The sequence below is a fragment of the Balaenoptera physalus genome (assembly GCF_965194825.1).
Source record: "Balaenoptera physalus genome assembly, chromosome: 5".
Classification (NCBI taxonomy): Eukaryota; Metazoa; Chordata; class Mammalia; order Artiodactyla; family Balaenopteridae; genus Balaenoptera; species Balaenoptera physalus.
In genome coordinates, this window is record NC_138884.1 from 97,815,293 (window position 1) to 97,832,093 (window position 16,801).

At 43.5% G+C, this 16,801-nt stretch overlaps 1 protein-coding gene across 1 annotated transcript; it reads left to right on the plus strand.

Moving 5' to 3' along the window:
- Positions 1-1,173: 1,173 nt before the first annotated feature.
- Positions 1,174-16,450, plus strand: CCKAR (cholecystokinin A receptor). The gene is made up of 6 exons (XM_082464059.1): positions 1,174-5,629; positions 5,934-6,141; positions 6,820-7,071; positions 10,204-10,465; positions 12,274-12,401; positions 13,080-16,450. Exons 2-6 carry the CDS (start codon positions 6,033-6,035, stop codon positions 13,610-13,612), a joined length of 1,284 nt encoding a protein of 427 aa, XP_082320185.1. The 5' UTR covers positions 1,174-5,629; positions 5,934-6,032; the 3' UTR covers positions 13,613-16,450.
- The last annotated feature ends 351 nt before the right edge of the window (positions 16,451-16,801 follow it).

The window sequence follows — 16,801 nt, forward strand, 5'->3', positions numbered from 1 at the left end:
AATTAAAGCAACCACGAGGTGCTTTTTTTCAATGATTAAATTAGCAAAATGAAAATGTGAACTCATAATATCAAATGCTGATAAAAGGATAATAAACCAGTACTAATAAACAGCAGCCTTATAAACGAGTCTGATCCTTTAGAAAGCTATTTGTCCAGGCCTCAGGCCACCAGTGCCAGGCGTCGTTCATTGGCAACTCTAAGAAGTGGCAGTGACAGTGCCTTCAACGTGAGCACTGCCTTTGGAGTGGTGCTGATGGCAGCCCCGAGGTTGCCAGTGTACATCAAATGCCTCAAAATATATATATGCACAAGTGTTCACTACAGTGTCACTTATAAAAGCAGAAGGCTGGGCTTCCTTGGTGGCGCAGTGGTTGAGAGTCTGCCTGCCAATGCAGGGGACATGGGTTCGAGCCCTGGTCTGGGAAGATCCCGCATGCCGCGGAGCGACTAGGCCCGTGAGCCACAACTACTGAGCCTGCGCGTCTGGAGCCTGTGCTCCACAACAAGAGAGGCCGCGGTAGTGATATGCCTGCGCACCGCGATGAAGAGTGGCCCCCGCTTGCCGCAACTGGAGAAAGCCCTTGCACAGAAACGAAGACCCAAGACAGCCATAAATAAATAAATAAATAAAGAAATTAACATGTTTAAAAAAAAAAAAAAAAGCAGAAGGCTACAAATAATAACTAAGTACCCAACTGTATGGAAATACTTTAGTCATTTGGAGTACATGTTCTTAATGAAATAATAGCCATCCCTAAAAATAATACCACAGAGAAGTACCGAAACAGGATGATGAAAAAATACTAAGTGAAAATAATGAATATACAAAATAGTATGTGTGTAAAGCACTTTTCAAATTCTCTGGGTGATGGAGCTGTAATTTTTTTTTTTACTTTCTTGTCTAAATTTTTAAAAAAATAAATACATTTTCCAGAACCCTACAAAAGCCATATTTCACATTTTGAGAGAAAATTCTATCTTAAAAATACATTTTCAAAAAGTGGTAAGTAGGATGAATACTGTATATAAAGTAGGAGTTCAAATTTGCTTTTTAAAAACTGTGTTTAGAGGTAAAGGCTGGAAGGATAGCTACCAAGTCTTTAACAAATGTCTATCTTTGGTAGTGTATATATGTACATGCCACTCTCTCAGATGTGGGAAGCAGCCACATAGCACAGGGAAATCAGCTCAGTGCTTTGTGACCACCTAGAGGGGTGGGATAGGGAGGGTGAGAGGGAGGGAGATGCAAGAGGGAAGAGATATGGGAACATATGTATATGTAAAACTGATTCACTTTGTTATAAAGCAGAAACTAACACACCATTGTAAAGCGATTATACTCCAATAAAGATGTTTAAAAACAAGCAAACAAACAAACGTCTATCTTGAGGCAGTGGTATTAAGGATGATTTTAATGTTCCTATCAACATGAAACATGGTATACTATTATTACTATTAATATTGCTATCATTATTTTTATTTACTGAGCCCTTATGACATGCCAAACACTCTGCTGTGTGCTTTACACACACTGTGACATGTAATATCCCAGCAGCCCTCTGAGGTAGGTGTTACCTCTGTTAACCCATTTTACAGGTGAGGAAATGGAGATCGAGGCAAAGCTACCTGCCCAAACTCAGCCATGACTCGCTAAGTGACAGCCTCATCAGACACAGACATGGTGTCTGCCCTCCTCTGTAGCAGGGAGGGGTTTTTCACTTGTCAGAAAGGATCCAATATGATTTCTCAAGAGGGGCAGCCAGTGGGAGAAGGACTTCAGAGGGGGTTGCACACAAGCCTCTGAGGGCAGCAGGGCTCAGCGCATCTACCTTCCTGAGGAACCCATACGTGGCCAGTGCAGGGGGAGGGGGGAGGGGAGTCCCAGTCAGGCTCTTCCAGAAATCTGAGATGGTTACAGGGAGGAAAAGAGAAAAACCTTAGCAGGCAGCAGTCTGGGTGAGTTTGGAAAGAGAATGAGGAATAAAGAATTTAGAGAGTGACATTCTGAGCAGCAGAGAGGGGGAAAATTGCAGCGGGGAGGCAAGAGCATTTGAAGAAATGTCAGGCTGCCCTAAGAATTGGGAATCCTGCAACATGCCATTACCTGTTAACTACCTCTGGCTTCTGGACGGTGTTTCTCTGAGGATAAATCATGTGGGGCTCTGAAATGTATTTGTATAATATTTTTACTTATTTATTTTTCTTTATTTAAAAAAATTTCCATAACATGAATCATGAGCATATGATTCATGTTATAATGAGGAAAAAAATCCAAATAAATCTTTTATGTGTTTTAGAACAATTGTTTCTTAAGATGGAGAATGGTTTGGGGAACAGCTACCAATTTCTTTATCCAGGGCCCCATCAGGATTGCTCATGTTCTGTCTTCCTAGGGGAGTGTTTGCCAGAAAAGAGTCCTCAGTACCCACAGGGCTTTGGGGACTGCAGGAGACACCCAAAGTCTGTGGCTCAGAGAGAGGGGAGGCAGTTAAACCATTTCAACTCAGTTTAGTAAATTTTTATCAATTCTCCTGGGCCTGTGCTCAATCAGAATGTAGGGCTCCGAGGCAAGAAGGCTACTTTTATTTTGCCCCAACTATTTATCGCCTGCCTCTCATAGTACACGGAGAATTTCCCAAGGGCAGGATTCCATCCACTTGCTTCATGGCTTATCCCCAGCACCTGGCACCTTGCCTGGCACTTAGAAGGCATTCGATAAATGTGTGCTGAGGAATGAAGTAAGGGCTAACACCCTGAGAAATGCATCAGCTCTCCCCTTGAAAGCCCTAATGTCTCTTGCTGGAATTCTCTCTTTTTTAACTCTGTGGTAACACTGGCTCAGAAAGTCAGACTGAAAAATCCAGAGTTGGCCAGGAAAAAAGCCGATGTAATAGAGACATAGAAGGGTAGAATAAGCAATGCAATATTGGCTCTCCTGATTTTTTACTCCTTATTTATTCCCATTCCCCAAGAACATACTGTATGCCAGGCACTGTGCTGGTGTACTGGAGACACAAACCCTTAACCTGGCCATGATAATGGGGATAAATAGAGCATTCCCAGGATTACTCTTATCCACTGATAGTAACAATTAGAGTCCAGCCCTATGTTCTAGGCATTTTTCGAGGTGCTTTCCATGTGTTGCTTTGTTTAGAGGTAGTGCTATATTATGCCCGTTTTACAGACGAACAAGCTGAGACTCAGAAAAGTCAAGTAATTTGTTCGTGTTCACAACTGGGGTGAAGTTCAGGCTTAGGTTCCCACCATCTGACACCTGTTCTCACACACTTACCAGCTTCCAGGGAGCTTCCTGAGAGGTAATCCTGTGATCACTGGCCTCCAAATCACCAGGAATGCTGGATAAAAGTGCAGATTCCCAGGCTTGGGGCTGAAGGATCAGAATCCCTGGGAAGGGAGTCTGGGAATCCCCATTTTTTAACCACTAAGCCCAGTGATCAGATTTGCACCGAAGTTTGTAAAGCACAGCACTCAAATGTGCCACACTTACTCCTTGTGAGTTTACAAAACTTCTAGGACCCACTCTCCTGCACTCCACACTTTCTTCCTGCCAACGGATGAACAGAACAGAATAGAAAGGCAGGAAGGGAGGAAGAAAGGATAAAAGGAAAAAAGGAAGGAAGGAAGGAAGGAAGGGAGGAAGGAAGGAAGGGAGGAGAAACGCTCCAAATTGGGCTCCATTTCCGTTCAGGGCAGGTGGACAGCAGCCCTCTGCTCCTCTGCTCTAGGACCCTCAGCAGCAGGTTCTCTGCCGGGGCTGGAGCCGCAGCCGATGGGCCCAAGGAACCTCCTTAGGAAGCACCTCTATGGACGGTGCTATCAGCCCACTTAAAGCAGCTGAAACAGTCAGCTGCTGGGAACAGCAGTGCAGTGAAATTTAGCTATACTCAGTGCTCAAAATCTGAATGTTTATCCCTTTCCAAATCAGGACAGTATTGCACTGGGTCCCCTCCTAGTGGGCAGGGCCCGTATCAGTCTGCAGACTGAGAAGTTTCAGCCAACAGGAACCGAGGCAGGAATGACAGGCGGAGACAGGGGTTCTGGCTCCAAACGGGCTACAGGACACTAGAACGATGAAGAAAGCTCTGTGCTGCAGGAAGAGGAGTAAGGATGGGGCCGCCGGTCAGTGAGGGGGTATCCACAGCTGGTTCTCGCCAGCAAATCACATGGCCACTCTAGGTCAATTTCCTTGTGTGTAAAAGGAAATTAAAAATAATAGCTATTATTATCTGTGATTTATTAACACGTTTTCTGTGTCAGGCACTGTCCTGAGGCAGTCAATCTCCATAACAAATATCTACAAGGTCATTTTGGTCCCCATTTGACAGAAGAAGGAAATGAGCCTTAGGTTAAGAAACCTGCCCAGTATTTCCCAGCAGGTAACCAGTGAAGCCAGGATTTGATCCTGGGTCTGTCTGATGCCAAAGTTTGTCTTCTTAATAATTACTGTTAGCTTCTCCAACATTCCTCGAATTTCTAGTTCTTATGACTAAGTGCCTCAACGTGAGCTGTTCATGGTTTCAAAGAAAAGAGGTACCACTCTCTTCCCAGCTCCACATCCTGAGCCTGGATGGTGAAAATGTCCATTAGTTCATCTGTGTCCGGCAGGGATTCAGCAAATATATAACACGTAGCTCTGTCAACTGAGATTGCTGTCAAAACACAAGGGGTCCCAGAGGCGTCTAGACCAGGTCTCAGCTGGGCCAAGCAACATGTGAGAAACACAGGGCCCTCTGCTGTCACCTGCTGTCCCAAAGGTCTCAACTGAGGAGAGCATGTGTACGATAGGGCTGGAGGAGTTTTCCAGCACCACAAAGCCTCACAGAAAACCCAGAGCTCCCGGCCAGGTCCCCCTCTCTATCCTAATCTCCCACTTCATTCCTACTTCTAACTGAACTCAAACAGGTCAAGTTCATTCCCACCTCAGGGCCTTCGCTCTTGCTGTGACCGCTGCCAAGAAGACCACTCCTCCTGCCTAGAAGCAGCTTTCTCCAGATCGGCACAAGCTGTCCTCCGCCTTGTCATCTAGCTTTCGGGTCATAGCCACCTCCTGCGGGAGGCCCTTCCTGACCTCCCTGCCTAAATTAGCACACCCCATCCATCCCTCTCCATTACGTCTTCCTGCTTGACTTCCTCTGTGGTGCTTTACACATCTGAAATAATCTTATTCATTATCTGCTTATGTGTTTAGAAAAGTACCTGGCAAACGGCTGACTCTCAATGAACACGTGCTGAATGAATGGACGAGTGAATAAATGAACGAATGGAAAATCTTACTAAAGTGTTTCTGTAATAAGAATCCAGGCACCTATAGTCAAAGTACCCCCCTTCTTTCAGTTTCCAAGGGCAGAGAAATAACCCTGTGGTTGGTAAGAACTTAACAACCGGCAGTTATAGCCACACACATTGCTGGGCGTGGGTCCAAAGCTAAAAAGGCACTAACTGCTTTTATATAAGGAGGTAGAAACAGTCCCTCCGTGTCCTTTGGTCCTGATGCTCTGCATTATGGTATCTGTTACTGTGTTAATTGTTCCTGTCTCACACGGCCAGTCTGGGCTTTATTCTGCCTAGGTCTGCGGTGGTGACAGGTTCCTATACAGAGAAGAGAGGTAATGTGTCCATGTATGTGTGTGTCCACACCTGTGCGCATGTGTGTGGAAAAGCAGCGACACTCCAGGAAGGGTTAACTTACAATCAGGCTGTCCGTGCTCAGGGCCCCATGGCTGGCCCAGGAATGGGGTGGGCCTGGAAGGTGGAGCGGGCTTGGCTTGCATCAGCTGCTCTTTCCAAGACAGGAGTGCAAATGCTTGCCCAGCTGGCCTGAGTGAGTGGAACTCCAGTCGCCTTTAAGAATGACTTCAGAAGCCCACACCTGGCAATCATTCCCCCAACCGCCCTGCCCCTCCACGGCAGGTTGCATTTGGGAAACTCTCCAGTCAGTCATTAGAGGAATGAGCCGAGAGTGAGCCGTTCATCAGCTCGCCAGCGCTTGGTGGAAAGCAGCAAGCAAGGATGGATGTGGACAGCCTTCTCTTGAATGGAAGCAACATGACAGCTCCCTGCGAACTGGGGATCGAAAACGAGACGCTTTTCTGCTTGGATCAGCCCCATGCTTCCAAAGGTAGGTGTCAGAGGCTGATTAATTCAGAAAACTATTAAGTTGGGGGAAGAAATCAGCAAAGGCGAGGCTGACTGCGAAAGTATAACAAAGTCCTCGTGAGACAAGGCTGGATAAAGTCATCTGTTCAGAAGTTTGGATAAGAGATCAAACAGCAGAATTGAGTCCAATGCTCTTATTGTTCCCCAGGGGAGAGTTGGGATTAATGTACAGGACTTGGGGGCACAAAAGCAGTGGGAGGAGGAGCTGAAGTGGAGCCAGAAGGGAGTACAAGTGTAAAAGCTTGAACTTACAAGCATCACAGAAAAGGTGCTGTCACAATCTAGCTGTCGCCTTTTCTTGGGGGAAATCAGTGTGAAGAAGTGATTATAGCGAAATAATGCTCAGCAGCTAGGAAAGAAAGCAATCACTATTCACTAGAGGAGCTTTGTTCTTAAGAAAAAGTGGTTCCCTGAGTGAGTGATCCTTTAACAGACCAACCTTTTAGAAGCAACTGAATCACTCTGTGCTCTCCTCACTTTGTTTCTGCAAAATATTGTAAGTACAGGGAGAGCTGGGTTCAATGATGTCCGCCCCTGAAAAAAAAAAAAAATCGGCAGGAAATAAGTGTTTGCTGCGCGTGCTAGGTTTTAACATTCTGCTTTCATAACCTCCATCCCTCGTCCGCGTTCCTCCTCGCAGAGTGGCAGCCAGCCGTGCAGATTCTCTTGTACTCCTTGATATTCCTGCTCAGTGTGCTGGGAAACACGCTGGTCATTACGGTGCTGATTCGGAACAAGAGGATGAGAACGGTCACCAACATCTTCCTGCTCTCCCTGGCTGTCAGTGACCTCATGCTCTGCCTCTTCTGCATGCCATTCAACCTCATCCCCAACCTGCTCAAGGATTTCATCTTTGGCAGCGCTGTCTGCAAGACCACCACTTACTTCATGGGTGAGTTGCTGCTGGTGCCTATTTCTGGAGCTCGCCCCAGACCCCACTCAGCCCCAGACCTTCCCCAACTCCTAACAGCCAAAACAAAACATCTGGCTGTGTGGGGCTAGGTGTAAGGACAGAGGAGCTGGCTTTATGGTGGGGGGTGGTCAGTCCTCATAACTCCCCAGAAGTCAGTCCCCAGTTTTAGGGGTCAGTTTCTCAAAGTGGAATAAGTTGGTAAGAAGCCACAGAAGAGGTTGGTTTTGCTTGATTCTGTTAGAAAGTAAGACAGATGCAAGCTGTTCTGTTCCTTCCTGGAGGTCGTTGATTGTATTCTGAGCTCTACCCAACCCAAGGCATGGCTTTTGGGGTGGCCAGGGTGCTGGAAGAGGGCTCTTTCTGCCGTTGCTCTGGCTTTCCTAGGGAACAGGGGCTATTTGAAAACCAGTTTCATCAGAGTTCTAGATTCCCTTCTCAGGATTCACTTCCCAGACTGTTTTCCCAGGGTCTGGGACCATCTCAGGCACAGAAAGAGAGAGAGAGAGAGAGAGAGAGAGAGAGAGACCTCTGCCACTAGCCGAGGAATTGAATTTGCTCCTAGAGCCTGTGGGTCGCTAAGCTGACACTGGTTGGCTGAGATATGCAGCTCTCTGCCTTTGCCAATCAAAATGATGGTGATGATAAGAAAAATCACAAGAGCTAATATTTTTGAATGCATTTTTTGAGCACCAGATATTCTCCTAATTGCTTTAAGTTTTTACTTCCATGATCATATTTTATCTCCCAACCACCCTATAAAGAATATACAGTTATCTTTCCCTGTTTCACTGAGGAGGGAAAAGAGGCACAGAGAGGTTAATAATGTGCCCAAGGACACACAGGTGGTAAGCTACAGAGCTGACTTGAACCCAGATCGGTAGCCACCACAGTGGTGAGTATATGGCATCACTTTGCCAACTGCTTTGGCTCTTCTAAGGCTGAAACAAAACATGTCTCTTTGTCCCCTCTGTCTGCCAAAATGCTTTGTCCCTTGCCCATTCTGAGAATTAGTTGGGAGAGGAGGAGGAGAGGCGGGGAATGAGGAAGGAGTTGTTGTTTGTTCTGACCTAAGCTGGGCAATATATGCAGAGCTGAGTTGGGCTAGGGCAGCCTTCAATGACCGGAAAGCTTTAAAAGCCTTTATTTCTCCCAATTGAGGAAGCAGGATCCAGCAGTGACAAAATGATGATGAATAACTGATCTGCGTGACACGGACAAATAACCAAGAAAGTGTCAATCTGGGTCCAGTCCTCTGAAAAGAAAAACGGACTCACAAATGAAAAGGATCATTGTTAAACAATGATGCAATAATAATAACCAACATCTCGTAGTGCTTTAGGCTTTCAAGACCTGTCTGTATATATCTTATGATAATATTTAATAATCTTAACCAGGGTTTGTGGAAGGAGATTTAAAAAGAGTGCTTGTGTAGTTGCACAACATTGTGAATGTGCTAAATGCCACAGAACTGTTCACTTTAAAATGATTAAGTTTATGTTATGTAAATTTCACCTCAACCAAAAATGTTTTAAAATAGCTGGGGTCTGAGCAAGGAGCCTTAAAACTCTTCCTGAAAATTTCTAGGACAGACTGTTCTAGAAAATGAAAAGCAAGATAATTCTGAAAGTGTTTGCAATACCATAATGGTTTGGTTGGATTTCTGATTCCAGTGATTTCAATTCTTCCCTTAATTTTATGTTCTCCTCAATACTGTTTCTAATAGTTAACACTCATTAAACTCCTAATACATAGCCAAAAAAAAGAGTGCTTGCCTGTTGGTGGGTTTATAATTACAGTGGACCCACCGTATAGACTTGACTCTGAGGAGTTTGGGGCTGTACTCTCTAATTCAAATGTCATCAACTCCTTAGAGTAAATCCCTATAAAACACAGCAAATCCTGTCTCAGAACATAAGTTCTTATAGAATGGTTTCAGGGTTGTAGATTCCTTTAAGTCTCTCAGGAATACTATGGATATTCTCCCTAGAAAAAGAATATTTTTATACATAGTTTCACAAAAGGCCCCGGGCTAAGAACTCCTCCATCATGGTAAGAGATAAGAGAAGAATCAGTTGAATATATGGATGAAGAATAAAAGGGAATTTTAAGGGGATAAGAGATTATAATAAGTATGTACACACACAAAATACAAAGAATAAGGAAAATTAATCTTTTTTGACTATGCGTTAAGTATATCCTTTTGAATGAGGTGTTTTGACGTCTTTCTCCCTGATGATGCATGTTCCTTTTACAAAATACAGAAAGCAAAAAGAATGAGAAAGAAGGTCCTAGTCCTTCCACCCAGAGAAAAACGTTAGTTATAATATGGAGAGTTTCCCCTTCTTCCTTTTTCACTAGGTATTGTTTCAACACTCCATTTTGAAATTTAGAATGTTTCACTCTTAAAAACAGTTTGGGGACTTCCCTGGCGGTCCAGTGGTTAAGACTTCACCTTCCAGTGAAGGGGGTGTGGGTTTGATCCCGGGTCAGGGAGCTAAGATCCCACATGCCTTGTGGCCAAAAAACCAAAACATGAAACAAAAGCAACAGTGTAACAAATTCAATAAAGACTTTAAAAATGGTCCACATCAAAAAAATCTTTTAAAAAAAGTCTGTACTAGAAATTTTTAGGAAGAATTTTAATGCTCCCAGCTCAGACCCCACTGAATTTTCAGGGTCACAGTCCTTGAGAATGTTGGGTTAAAAGGTCAACTTAACTATGCAGATCATGCTCAAAACTAAAGCTATTCTACAGGTCACTCAGAAACCTCTTCTGTGGGATAGGAACATATTTCATCCACTTGGTTATTAATTAATGAGCGCCTTCAGCCTAGGAAGGAGTTGGTTGTAATCAAAGTTCAATAAACTTATCTAAAAATTGGCAATAAGATGTATTTGCAAACACATTTCTTTACCTGCCTCAAATCGTTTTGGGAACAAAGCTGGGAATAAATCATTTTTTTTAGATATACATACACAATATTCTTACCCTCTGAGCGTTTTCCTCTGCTATCTATCAAACCTGCGCAGATCAGGTATGCTTAAGCTCATTGTGCAAATAAACTTTGGATTTCAGAGCCTGCATAACCAGCTTCTTTGTTCCTTTTCCAGGCACCTCGGTGAGTGTCTCCACCTTTAATCTGGTAGCCATATCGCTGGAGAGATATGGTGCAATTTGCAAACCCTTACAGTCCCGTGTCTGGCAGACAAAATCCCACGCTTTGAAGGTGATTGCCGCTACCTGGTGCCTCTCCTTTACCATCATGACTCCGTACCCGATTTATAGCAACTTGGTGCCTTTTACCAAAAATAACAATCAGACTGCGAACATGTGCCGCTTTCTACTGCCAAATGATGTCATGCAGCAGTCCTGGTAAGGCTGCATGGGTTTATTTGTTTAATACAAATTGATATAATTTTGCAGTTTTAATAAAAACTGGAATGTATTGTCCAGTGTCTGGGGGATCAGTCTCCTGGAGCCTTATCAAGAAGGTTCGCTCTAACCTCTTTCTAGAGTAACAGTGACAGCAAACAGAGTGCTGTGTTTTAAATGCCATATATATATATATATATAAATTCAACTAATCCTTTCAAAACCCTATAGGGTGGGTACTATTGTTGTCCCCATTTTACAGAGGAAACTGAGACATGGAGAGGTTAAGCAAGTTGCTCAAGGTCCCAAACCTAGAGAGATAAGAGAGCATCTGGTCTTAACCACTATGCAGTGTGCTTCTGGAAGAGCTCTGATTTTCCAAGAACTGGAGGTAAAGCCGAAGATGAGTCCCAAATCCCATGTGGTTTTTCTTAGGGCTGCAGCTGGGGTACTTGCACAGAACACTGTACTGGAAATAAAAAGGCAAGGTTCTAGCACCTGTTTCTTTGCTTACTAGTGGGTGATATTGGACAAGTTCATATAACCTCCCTGACGTTCAAGTTCTTTATCTACACAAAGATTTAAGAATAAAGATATTTTTTTATCTACCTCATTAGATGGATGTGAGATTCAAATGAGAGCATGTTTATGAAAATGTCATTAAATATCTTTAAAAAGGCTACACAAATGCAGGACATCATGTTTACCAGTTCCCAGCATGTTTTAGAAACAGGGAGCTAGACATTCAAAAATGGCTCAAAACTTAGGTAATCTCTGCTTTCTTTGCCTTCCTTTTTTTCATTTCAACCAAGTAACATGTACACACAAAAAGAGTTATGTTGCAAATGAGGGACTTTTCCAAGACTCGAAAAGAACTCTTATCAAAACATGTCCAATTGAAATGAGAAATGGCTTAGCCACCGTGAGCCTCTGACAATTTTATGGCCTAATCGTGTAACCTTACACATGCCAGACTGCAAAAGTGATTTAGGGGCCAGACTCATAAAGAAGGAGGCTGCAATTCTTCAGGAATCAAACATGTTTAGAGAAAGCATAGCTCTGGCCCGCCAGGCACTAGAATGAGCTTGCCACTGTGCCAATGGGTCAGAACAGCCAGAATGCTTATTTTGCAAAACCAAGGAGGTTTTCCATCATTGCTACCTATGCATTAGATGATTCTGTTGCTATAAAGTCAACAAATGGTATATTGTGATGCTTAAGATCATGAGTTCTAGAATCATATTGCTCGGGTTCAGATCTCACCTTTGCCACGAGCTGTGTAACTTTGGACAAATTATTTATTGTCTCTAAGTCTGTTTCCTCATTTGTAAAATGGGTATTATGTTAATAGTACCTACCTCAAAAGTTATTATGGGAATTAGACATAGTAATATATATATACTATATTGAAATTGAATAAGTCATCAATGAATGTAAGCTCTTATTATTATTATTATTTCAGAAACTGTTTTATTGAGGTATTCACCTACTCTCATTGGCTTGGTTTTTTTTTTTTTTTCTTTTTTAAGTTCTCATTTGTTTTAAATGTAGACTAGTTTCAGGCACAGACTTACACCAAACTTTTCCAATTTAACTAGTCCTTCATAAGAGACTTTATCTGAAAGAAAAGCAGTAAACAACTTCTAATGACTGACCCTCCAGATGGGGAATTTCCAAAGATATTAAACACTAGTAATTAATGTGTTTCCTCAGACTCATTAAAATGGAGATGAACCCTGCTTATTCCATCCCATCTGAGTTTGAAATGCTAGAGATGCTGGTTATTGGATTGCTTTTTATTTTATTAGGCACACCTTCCTGTTACTCATCCTCTTTCTTATTCCTGGAATTGTGATGATGGTGGCGTATGGATTAATCTCTCTGGAACTTTACCAGGGAATAAAGTTCGATGCTAGTCAGAAGAAGTCTGCTAGAGGTAACTATCTCTTACCTGTATGTTTACGCCAAAGGATTACAAAAGCTTATTTTCTGTAACTTAAGTAGATGTACCCAGAGTGTGTATAGAGTATATTAGAGGTTTTCAAAAGTCTTCTTCGGAGACTCTGTGTCATAAGGCACAGTCATGAGACCCAGTGTCTCTATTCCTCATCTGTAAAATGAGGAAATTATTCCTCTCAAAAGGGTGCTGAGTGGAATAAGATGACATAATACACACATCGCCCAGTTACAAGCTGAGGGCCCATGGGTCCCAGGCTCTCTGTGCTGTTGCATTCAGATGGACCCCCTTCTGCAACCAAAGCAAATTGTAATTCCAGGCGCCACCCTCTCTCCTCCCCTGAGCTGGAAGACGAGTGTGCCTATTCATTCTTTAACAGTTTTTTTAATCCTTATAATCTACATATGTAAAATATGATTTGACTATTATAAATTATGTACATCAGATACTATCCATTATTTTAGTAGTTTAAAGTAGCTTTTCATTTGAAGGAAAGGACTACTGTAAACAATACCCACCCATGTCAGGGCAGGCCCAAGGTCGCCCAGAGTACAGTTCAAGTGTGGCTTAGCCCCTTGATGCAGGGGGCAGGGGTTCCATGCCTTCTTTCTGGCATGACCCATCCCGAAAAGTAAGTGCTGTCCCTTGCCCACCCAGAAAGGAAACCGAGCCCCGGCAGCGGCGGCAGATACGAGGACAGCGATGGGTGCTACCTGCAGCGGCCCAAGCCCCCAGGGAAGCTGGAGCTGCAGCAGCTGTCCACCAGCAGCAGCGGCAGGCTCAGCCGCGTCCGGAGCAGCAGCCCCGCCGCCAACCTGATGGCCAAGAAGCGGGTGATCCGCATGCTCATGGTCATCGTGGTTCTCTTCTTCCTCTGCTGGATGCCCATCTTCAGCGCCAACGCCTGGCGGGCCTTTGACACCGCCTCTGCCGAGCGCCGCCTCTCCGGGACCCCCATCTCCTTCATCCTCCTGCTCTCCTACACCTCCTCCTGCGTCAACCCCATCATCTACTGCTTCATGAACCAGCGGTTCCGCCTCGGCTTCATGGCCACGTTCCCCTGCTGCCCCAACTCTGGGCCCCCAGGAGCGAGAGGGGAGGCGGGGGAGGAGGTGGAGAGCAGGACCACCCGGGCCTCTCTGTCCAGGTGCTCGTACAGCCACGCGAGCGCCTCCGCCCCGCCCCCGTGAGCTGTGCCCTGGCCGCCAGCGCCAAAGCATGGAGCGGGGACCGAGGGGGGCAGCAGAGAAGGAGGAAAAGAAGAAAGCAGGAGGAAGAGGAGGCAGGAAGTGAAGGAGAAGGAAGGCGCCATCCCCAGTGGGAACTATTCCTTGTCTGCTTGGCATCCTTCATCCGGGTGCCAGGGGAACACTACTAGGGCGGGGCCGGGACTGGGTTTCCGGGCAGCTCCAGGCAGGCAGTTTCCATACCAGTCACCATTAGAAAAACCTCAGCAGGCCAGTAACAGGAGTCCAGCAGGACTCCTCCTGCACATGCAATTGCCAAGCACGTGTTCAAACTGGGACGCGGACCCTACTGAGCTTTAGAAGTGGGGCTTTAAGTGGGCTCTCACTCCCCATAGGGACACCCTTCTGTGCACTTCTGCTGATGCAAAATTTGGGGGGCTTCTTTGTCCCTGGGGAGTCCATCACTCTTTCACGTACATTCTGTAGCCACCCACCTCATCATGACCACAAATGGAAACACAAAGCAAACCCTCTTCCGGCCGTTTTCTGTAGTAAAAGAACAGCCTGACTTGTTCTCCTTGAGGTCGGTCAGGGGCATTCAGAGACATAAGTTTATATCGTCATCAGAACAGCATATGGAAAGTTGTCTAAACGATGGAATTTGGAACTTATATTTCTGAAAAGAAAAGAGTATGTGGCAAGTAGCTGGATGGAATGCTGTCTTAGCATAAGGAATGTTAAATGCCAGAGGGGGCAGAGAAATATTTTTCTACTTTAATAATATATATTGCTTAACTCCACCTTTATATGGTGATACGAAACCCCGTGGCTTCTTTGCCTCATCTTAATTTCTCATACTCATCCTCTTTTCTGGAAAGACCTCCAGGTACAAAGGAGAGCTGTAACCTACGTGCACCTGGCCAAGCTGGAAACAGGTGGAGTCAGGCCCAGAATAAAAACTGCCATACTTGGACTCAATTAACGAGTAGTTTTTGAAAGTCAAAGGCTGTATATGCCTTTAAATACAATCTATGTGTTTGTTAATGTTCATAGTAATTTTATGTGTATGTGGAATATGAACAGAGAAGTACGTTCTTTACATATAGATATACTCTTCGGTGTGTTTAAAAAAAGAATAGTGAATTGAGGTTGGAATTCAGAAAGTGTTATCATTCTACATTCCTCTACAATAGTTGGAGTTTCATGAACTTCTTTTCTTTGCAAAATTGGTGTTGAAATCTCTCTCCTCCAGTGTAGAATCTCAACTTAAAATAAGACATGAGCTGTACATTTAGATACAAGGAAGTGCATTTCTAGAACAGAATGTGTCAATCCAGTCTACCAGCCCTCCTCCCTCCCTCCCCACCACTTTCTTTCATAGTTTTCATGCCTCCAAGCATCTGAGAGGTGAGCTTTTCTTTTTCCTGTTTTCTTGGGTCCATGACCACCCATGGATCCATGCCTGACAGACACTCTTTGTGGTGCACAAGGGCTAGTGATTTCAATTATCAAAAAAAATCAGTATGGAAAGGGGAGGGGCAGAGAGTGGCAGGAAGCGATCATGAATAGGGGAAGGGACGTTGTATAATTTAACAGGATGTGAGTGTTGACATTTGTTGTTTTTTTGCTGGTTGGGGGGATAAAGTGTTAACAGAGAAGAAATTATTGAAAATGTGAACATATGTTATAGGGGACTTTTCAAGCCAGATGTTAGTTTTTCTATTCCTCAGACTACAATCTTATTTTAATAATTCTAACCAGTCATCTCTGTCAAAAATTTCAAGGTAAAAATTCAACTGACTAAAACGTGCACTGCTAAAATAGTAATGATAAAAGGTGTAAGAAATGAAGATGTCTCCAATATTTCAGTAAATCCTACAAAACCTACCATTTTCCTGCCAGAAGAATAAGCCTTCCCCTCTGACAGTGTTAGCATATAAATGAAGCTAAATTAAGCCTCTTTGCTCCCCACACCTTATTGGAAACCTTTGGAAATTCCAAAGGTATGTTAATCTAAAAATAAGGTTTCCAGATCTAGCAAATAAAATACAGAATGTCCGGTTAAATTTTAATTTCAAATAAACAATAATTTTTTTTAGTATGAGTATGTCCCATGCACCAAAATATATCTTATAGTTTATCTGGCAACCCTACTTTAAAATAACTTTAAAAGCATGTAAGAATATAAGCAAGTTTTCCCAAATATAATATAGAGCAATAAAATGCCTCTGTTCACTAAATTTATTGGAAAGTCTTTCACATAATGGAAGCTTTTTTTAAAAAGAAGAAAAATGCTATTAACTTTCAGAGTCTGTGCCTGATCTTTGGAAATGGTACTATCAATAGGCTGATTTTACTTTTTAAAAAAATGTTTTTAACATAAAGCTATTCTAGTACTTTGTTGAGTCAATTGCCTTTATTTCATGGTAAACTGAATTCTTAAATTTGAAATAAAATGACCAATAGAGTTAAGAAAATAGATTCACCAAGTTTCTGGTATTTTCTAGTGTCTTCTGGTAGCTTCCACTCATCACCAGAGTGGTAAGTTTGAACCTGAGCACTGAAATGTATCTTTGATTTTTACTTAGCCCATGTGTCCCAATGGCTTCTCATGCCCTAGTTACTTCGGTAAACTCTCATGATAACTTGCAGTGGTGAATAAGAAATGCATGTGTCTAGATGTTAGTTATACATGTTCATGTGTGTATCTTCTCCTTTCACGTAAAATGTAATCATGAGGCGAGCGACAGTAGCTGTTGAATCTCCACTGTATTTCCTTCCAGTGCTTTGCCCAGTACTCTGTACACCATGAGTGCTCAATAAATATTGTGACTGACTCCTGCTCTGCCTCTGATGCTTTGGAGAACTCTTTTTCTGTCCACAACAGTGAGTCTCAACAAGGGGGGCATATTCTTGGGGAGTATAAGAATTTCTAGAGGGCTTTTTCCAACTCTGCGTGTATCCCTACCCAAGACTTGGCTGTGTGAGCATTTGTTGCCATCTCTCCCTCCCTTTTGCTCTCCCCCGTGTGTGTGTGTGTGTGTGTGTATAATTGGAGATGTTACCAATGGGATGCTGTCACGCCTGTGAACAGTGCCAGGACACAGATTTTTTTTAAAGGTGGGAAAAAGGACAAATACTGTAAGATTCTATTCACATGAGGTATCTAAAGTAGTCAAAAATCATAGAAAC

What these genes read in the sequence shown, in the direction of transcription:
- CCKAR (XM_082464059.1), top strand. Translation starts at nt 6,033, where the DNA reads ATGGATGTGGACAGCCTTCTCTTGAATGGAAGCAACATGACAGCTCCC. An exon ending in GATGTCATGCAGCAGTCCTG is followed by an intron (nt 10,466 to 12,273) that starts GTAAGGCTGCAT and finishes TTATTTTATTAG; the next exon opens with GCACACCTTCCTGTTACTCA. An exon ending in TCAGAAGAAGTCTGCTAGAG is followed by an intron (nt 12,402 to 13,079) that starts GTAACTATCTCT and finishes TTGCCCACCCAG; the next exon opens with AAAGGAAACCGAGCCCCGGC.